Source organism: Dermacentor silvarum, chromosome 1 (genome assembly GCF_013339745.2).
Source record: "Dermacentor silvarum isolate Dsil-2018 chromosome 1, BIME_Dsil_1.4, whole genome shotgun sequence".
NCBI classification, from domain to species: domain Eukaryota; kingdom Metazoa; phylum Arthropoda; class Arachnida; order Ixodida; family Ixodidae; genus Dermacentor; species Dermacentor silvarum.
The window spans coordinates 437,205,158-437,213,021 of NC_051154.1; the positions used below are offsets into that span (position 1 = coordinate 437,205,158).

At 52.1% G+C, this 7,864-nt stretch overlaps 1 protein-coding gene across 1 annotated transcript; it reads left to right on the forward strand.

The window, feature by feature from the left end:
- The first annotated feature begins 6,735 nt into the window (after positions 1 to 6,735).
- Positions 6,736 to 7,542, forward strand: LOC119448627 (tigger transposable element-derived protein 4-like). The gene has a single exon (XM_037711859.1). It carries the CDS (start codon positions 6,736 to 6,738, stop codon positions 7,540 to 7,542), a length of 807 nt encoding a protein of 268 aa, XP_037567787.1.
- The last annotated feature ends 322 nt before the right edge of the window (positions 7,543 to 7,864 follow it).

Below are 7,864 nucleotides of genomic sequence, written 5' to 3' on the forward strand. Positions count from 1 at the left end.
AAGCACTGATGACACCTTTACCCCTTCCCTGCAATGCATGCACTCACACCATCTGCTCTTCCCATAAACATATATATATATATATATATATATATATATATATATATATATATATATATATATATGTTACAGTGCGTCAAAGGTAGTGGAGCGGCAGCATCAGCAGCAACAACATTAGGAGAGCAGCGAGGAAGAGAAGGACGACATGTAGTATCGGCACCCACTTGCCCTACGGCTCTCTGCAATAAACGCCTTCTACAAACCCCGTAACAGAGTGGTGGAAGGTGCTGGGTATCGAAGCATCCAACGACGGAATCACTACCCCCTGAACCTCGTCGCAGCCGTCGACTGGCGGGACTTCCACCATCCTCAACAGCAGGCATGTCCCGAGAAACTGAAGCTCCGAGACCGACGAGCTCTTCGCAACTGTACAAGGAGCCACCCAGCTTTGCCGGGACTGGCGGTGAGGATGTGGACGAGTGGTTGAAGCAGTACCGACGGGTGAGCAAACATAACGGCTGGGACTCCACCTCTCAGCTGTCAAATGTTGTGTTCTCGCTCACGAACACTGCTCTCATGTGGTACGACAACCACGAGAACACGCTTACGACCTGGGATACATTTGTCCAAGAACTGAAAAGGTGCTTTGGGGACTCCGCAGCGAGGAAGAAGCGAGCTGAACAGACTCTGTCCCAAAGGGCCCAACTCTCTGGCGAGACATGTACTATGTACATAGAAGAGGTCCTCAAGCTATGTAGACTCGTGGATTCAAGCATGTCTGATGAAGATAAGGTGGGTCATCATCTCAAGGGCATAGCTGAAGATGTATATCAGTTCTTGATTGCTAAAGAAAACCTGACATCTGTGGCCGACGTCATCCAACATTGTCGCACGTTTGAAGCACTGAAGATGCGTCGCGTGGCACCGAAATTTGGCCGTTTGGCTAATGTGCCAACATTGGCCTGCGTTGACGCGAGCACACCATCCGATCTGTCGTCTACAATACGACAGATAGTTCGGGAAGAGCTCCTCCGGTGCCACGAAATCGGCCGTTATGGTAGCGGCGACTCACGAGGCCACGAACCCGGACTACCAGCTACGTCGTGGCAACCCTCTATTAATGCGGCGAACGTGGACGATTATAGAGCTGTGCTTCCATCTGCACCCACCAACCGGCCACGCTTCAACAATGAGCAGCAGCACCGCACTTCTTATCCGGCACAGCGGTACCGTACCACTTATTCAGGGTACAGAGAATACGACGATCATGACCGATACCCCATGCTCGGTGGCGGAAATTAAGGCTTTGAGCAGCACCGTGAATTTCGGCCTCCTGCGGGGTCCCTGGCCACATCGCCAGGTTTTGCGACCGCCGCCGACCTTTCCGAGAACCTTCACGAGCGACGTACCAGTCAAATTATCAACCCTTTTCCGCGTCATGGCCTCCACGCCCGCCAACCAATCGTGGAATTCGTCAAGGTAGCTTCCGGAACCCGTCACCAGCCTCCGATCGCAGCTTAACGCCACCGCCTGCTCCACGTACTCGGCGGTCTCCACCGCCTGCTCCACGTACTCGGCGGTCTCCATCGCCGCGGCGTCGCCGAATATCCCCACCACCGGAAAACTAGGCAGTGCGGCCGATGGGGGTGAGGTCGCTGGATACCGTTCGCTGCAAACCGACATTCCTCCGCCAGTTTTCATGCTGAAAAACAAAGTGCACGTGCTTGTTGACGATATACCTACAATGGCTCTTGTGGATACTGGGGCAACAATTTCCGTGATGAGCTTAAATTTTAAGGCCCTACTGGGACAAAAAGCGATGTTTTCGTGGAACAATATTTCCACGTTTCGTAGTGTTAGTGGTGACACGTTGTGCCCGATTGGTGTTTGTACTGCGGATGTGTGTTTGTGTGGCAAAGTATTTACCACTGAATTCGCCGTTATTCCTCGATCCACGCATGGTGTTATTTTAGGCATCCATTTCTTGCAGGAGTGTGGTGCAACCGTTGACTGTCGAAGTGGGGAGCTTTCGGTACAACGCGAGGTTATAACAGGACTCATGGAGAACTCACCACGTGAAGAAGGTGCCTTTTGTGTTGTACAGGACATCGACATTCCCCCACTATGCGCTGTATGCGTTCCGGTCATTTGCTCTGGTGCCAACCCCGCCACATTTGATACCGCGACGGAGCCGCTTCATTCGGCCTGTGTAAAGAAGAACGTTTTGGTTCCGCATTGTTTAGTATCGGTAGTTGAAGGACACTCTGGATTATGGGCAATGAACTATGCGGCCCAGCCCATACTTCTCCCTTCTGGCATGAAGCTCGCTCTCTTCAAAGAAGAGACACCGGCGTTACTGGCTGTACTCGGAGCTGCAGACGAGTCCCTCCATCCCTGCCCATCGGACTCGAAACTACTTCAGATGATGAGCAAGTCGCTCAGCAAGAGTGAGCGTTACACGGTACTGGATGTTCTATCCAAGCACTTGCAAGTGTTTGACTTTTCGCAGACTGACACGACGTCCCAAATTCCGACATCTCGAGTACTCCATCGTATAAATACCGGATCAGCGCACCCTATACGACAGAAGCCGTACAGAGTATCCCCGACTGAGCGCAGGATAATTGGCGAGCAAGTTCAGGAAATGCTGCACAGAGGGATAATTCAGGAGTCCGCGATTCCCTGGGCTGCACCTGTCATCCTCGTTAAAAAGAAAGATGACAGTTGGCGATTCTGTGTTGATTATCGGCGGCTAAACAATGTTACCAAGAAAGATGTCTACCCACTTCCGCGTATAGATGATGCCTTAGACTGCCTTCATTCGGCTTCTTACTTTTCTTCTGTAGACTTGAGATCCGGCTACTGGCAAATCCCGATGCATGCCGAGGATAAGGAAAAAACGGCGTTCGTAACACCCGATGGACTTTTTGAATTCAATGTCATGCCGTTCGGCTTGTGCAACGCACCCGCCACCTTCGAACGATTCATGGATACTATTCTGCGAGGTCTAAAGTGGGAGATATGCATGTGCTACCTCGACGATGTTATTATTTTTGGACGCACATTTCACGAGCACAACACGCGTCTTGGTATTGTACTCAGCTGCATACAGAAGGCTTGTCTTGTGCTCAACTCCAAAAAGTGTCATTTTGGTCAGCGCCAAGCCTTGGTGTTGGGACATCTTGTGGACAAAGACGGCGTCAGGCCTGACCCTGCGAAGACAGAGGCTGTTGAAGCATTTGAACCACCTCAGTCTGTCAAACAACTTCGCAGCTTTTTAGTACTCTGCTCCTATTTTCGGCGGTTCATTCCTCGATTTGCTGACGTCGCTTATACCTTGACCAGCCTCCTGCACAAGAACGCCGCTTTCGAGTGGACGCCTGATTGTTCTGCTTCCTTTCGACAGCTGAAGTTTCTGCTGACGTCGCGACCGATCCTCCGACACTTCAATCCCGTGCCAACAAAAGCCCACGCAGATGCGAGTGGTGTAGGTCTTGGTGCTGTTCTGATTCAGCGCGTGGATGACAAAGAGCACGTCATCGCCTACGCAAGTCGGTCATTAAGCAAACCCGAGCGTAACTACACGGTGACTGAGCAGGAATGTCTTGCTGTCATTTTTGCGGTGCAGCGATTTCGGTCGTACCTGTATGGGCGTCACTTTACGATCGTCACAGACCATCATTCTTTGTGCTGGCTCGCGAACCTTCGCAATCCATCTGGACGCCTTGCACGATGGGCCCTGCGTCTGCAAGAGTACAGCTTCACTGTATCCTACAAGAGCGGCCGACGACATGCTGATGCCGATTGCCTTTCCCGGATGCCTCTTAGTACAACGGAATGCGACGCCGACAGTTTCGACCACCTCATCGCATCCGTACACCGTGATTTCCCAGATGCCACAACCTTCGCAAGAGAGCAACGTGATGACCCGAGTTTAGAGCCACTTTTCTCTGCAGCGAAAGAGTCGACATCATGTAGTTTTTGTGTTCGGGATGGACTGTTGTATAAGAAGAATTTTTCCGCGATAGGTGCACGGTTTCTTCTGGTGGTGCCAGAAGCCCTCCGCTCTTCTGTTTTGCGCGTCGTGCACGATGATCCAACTTCAGGTCATTTAGGCTCCACGCGGACACTCCATCGAGCCAAAGAAAGGTTTTACTGGCCTCAAATGCGCAAGACCACGGAGACATACGTAGCCACTTGCGCCGAGTGTCAAAGTCCCAAGAGACCTACTGCAGCAACAGCCGGTTTCTTACAGCCTGTGGGGCCACCCAGTTCCCCCTTTGAGCAAGTAGGCATCGATCTCATAGGACCGTTCCCACGTTCTTCCACAGGCAACCGCTGGATCATAGTATGTGCCGACTACCTGACTCGGTTCTGCGAGACGGCAGCACTACCCTCTGCAACTGCAGGCGAGGCTTCCCAGTTTATGCTGCATTGCATTATACTTCGGCATGGTCCCCCTCGAGTGATCACTAGCGACCGTGGCCGTCAGTTCACAGCTGATGTTGTTGAAGAACTTCTACGTTTGTGCGCCTCCAACCTGCGACACTCAACGCCTTACCACCCGCAAACTAATGGGCTGACAGAACGCACGAACAGAACACTTGTGAACATGATTTCCATGTACGTAAGCTCGGACCACAAGAACTGGGACGAAGTATTGCCGTTCGTCACATACGCATACAACACCGCGCAACATGAGACCACTGGATACAGTCCGTTTTTCCTGCTCTACGCTCGTCCGCCGAGGTACACTTTGCACACTATCTTCCCTTTTGGCAGTCACGACGACGCTTGTATCGCGGAAACTCTCTGCCGAGCAGAGGAGGCTCGGCGCATCGCTCGATTACGTACTCTAGCTTCGCAAAAGGAGTACAAATCCCGATACGATAGTCGACATCGGCAAGTCACTTACGAACCCGGTGACCTAGTGTGGCTATGGACTCCCGTGCGTAAACGCGGTCTATGTCAAAAACTGCTCGCTGACTATGGTGGACCGTTTATTGTGCTTGAGCGTCTCAGCGAGGTAAATTATTGAATTGCGAGCCTCACTTCCAGTGGGAGACGGTCATCCAGGACCGACATCACGCATGTAGCCCGCCTGAAGCCGTTTATTCAACGAAAGCCCCACTGACTACTCGCCCGGAGGGCTTCGTCTGCGAGAGGAGCCATGTTACAGTGCGTCAAAGGTAGTGGAGTGGCAGCATCAGTAGCAACAACATTAGGAGAGCAGCGAGGAAGAGAAGGACGACGTGTAGTATCGGCACCCACTTGCCCTACGGCTCTCTGCAATAAACGCCTTCTACACACCCCGTAACAATATATATCAAACGCCAATTACAGTTTCACTGACTCAGTACGTGCTGCTTGTCAAGCAGGCATCGAAGCAATCCTGGTATACGCAGCAGCATGCATAAGTCTTGTATGACGCAGGTCCTCCTATGCATTGCACACGGTGCACATAGTGCAAACAGATTTTTTATTTTTTTTTCCAAGTGCTCAACTACAAGAACACAAAGACTCAAACATGACAGTGCTGTGTCACGTTTCCTTCAGTGTGTCAGCGGTCTTGAGCGCTGCACGAGCGATTTATCCCCAACTAGCCCATAAGACGCCTGCACTTGAAAGAAGTGAGTGAAGGAGTACTGTGAACTTGTACTGAACTAGCTTTCACATGCCGAATCGAAGAGTGCACTTTCAACTAAACGGCTGGCATGGTTGAAGATGTACGCGTATTTCCCATTGTTCGGCTACTAGTGTCTTTCGCTTTCGCTAGTTATCTTTGCCGCTGGAAACAGCGCACAGCTCGCCCGTTAAACTCGAGTACCGAGACCACATAATTCACACACGAAACACGCCGCGGTTCACCACCTGAAGTTCCACACGGTTCATTTACACCACACCACACACAGCACGAAGTCAGGAGAGCCATATTTCAAATCACAGCAGCGCAAAACGTAACTGAAATTTCATTTCCTTCGGCAGAGTTTCTCAGCTGGGCTCGTTCACCGCCGGTCGAACTCGACGAACGCGCTAGGCCTACGCGTAATGTAAACAACATCGGCGGTAGACGAGTGCTGATTATCCAGACTTCGCCCTTCGAAAGCAAGTTTCCATTCGTTTCGAGCACAAGAAAATATACATACAAGAAGCACAGGCGTTGCCGCAATCGTCTGCAATCGTGATTCGGTTGGATGTTTTAGCAGACGATCGCACTGAGATCGGCGGAATCCAGCGGGCCGGCAGGTTGGGTTCGGCGGCGTCGTTCGAACGCGGCGCGAATTCTCGTCGCACTTCCACCACCCACGGTCGTGGGTCGTGTCGGCCTACTATCACAACACTGTCTTTAAGAAACACTGTCGCGCGCGTAGTGCGTCCGAAGCACTCGGACGATCGTTGGTGTCGGCGCCTTCGCATCGGCGGCCATCATCAGGCGTAGCAGCCAGAGGCTTCGCGGACTCTGATTGGTGGACGCCGGCGACGCTTTGCAGCCTCTGATTGGTGGACGCCGGCGTCGCGTCGGCTGGCGCCGCTGGTTTTCTAGCATCGGCAGCTGGCAAAATCTCCGCGCGCCGGCACGCGTCACCCCGTTCGCGACTGACGCTTTTGACGCATTGGCGCGTGCCGGCGCGTGGCGAAGCGTGCCTGTGGTTGGGGCTTAAGCCTATGGGTGCGCTGTTGCTCTTTTTTGTTCTGTACGCGTTCGTCGCAGACCGACACTGCTCGCGTGTCGCTATGTCGTCGCGTGGCAAGTACCGTGCTAAAACGTTGAACGAGAAACTGGAAATTCTGCGGGTTCTGGAGGCAGGGAAACAGAGCAAGAACGAAATCGCCAAGAGGTACGATATACCGGGAAGCATGCTGTCAACATACAACCAGAATAAGAAGACGATTGAGGACTCCTACGCGGCTGAAACTTTCGCCAAGGATCTGAAAAGCCTTCGTACAGCTAAGCACCCGGACCTGATGGTAGCAATGCTCACATTTATCAAGGAAAAACGGAGCCAGGATATGCCATTGAGTGGCCCCATCATTGTAGCGAAGGCGGCTAATTTTGCACGTCTGAACGTCTCCGACTTTGCCGCTTCGGACGGATGGTTTCACCACTTCAGGAACAGACGTGACCTCATTTTCCTCAGTGTGTGCGGCGAAGCCAAAGCCGTAGACGCTGAAACCTGCACCGTGTGGCGGAATGCTGCGCTACTAGACCACCTGAACAGGTACGCACCATTCGATATTTTCAATGCCGACGAGACTGCCTTGTTTATTAAACTCTTACCGGACAAAACGATCACGTACAACGGGGGCGTGTGCGCAGGCGGCAAGAGCAGCAAAGAGCGCGTGACGGTGTTGCTCGGAGCCAACATGACTGGAACAGAGAAGATCCCCCTATTTGTGATAGGGAAGTCACAGAAACTTCGATGTTTCAGGAACATCCGCACGCTGCCGGCCGACTATGCTGCAAATAAGAAGGCAAGGATGACGGGCGAGCTTTTCAAGCAGTGGCTGAGGAAGCTCGACCAAAAATTTGAGCTCGGCTAGAGGCAGATTCTCCTCGTCGACAACTGCGCGGCGCACAAGGTGGAAATCGAATTGAGAGCCATTGAGCTGGTTTTTCTTCCGGCGAACACCACTGCGGCTCTTCAGCCTATGTACCAGGGAGTTATAAAAAATTTGAAAAGTTTTTATGGACGCCACGTTATGGAGAAGTTGCTCCTGTGCACCGATAATGAGAAAAGCTACAGCGTGACTCTGCTCACAGCCCTGCACATGTTTGTGCATTCCTCGAATCAAGTAACCACAGAAACAATTGCAAACTGTTTCCGGCACTGTGGTTTCAGAGCCCTTAACGCAGACGGTAATG

What these genes read in the sequence shown, in the direction of transcription:
- LOC119448627 (XM_037711859.1), top strand. Translation starts at nt 6,736, where the DNA reads ATGTCGTCGCGTGGCAAGTACCGTGCTAAAACGTTGAACGAGAAACTG.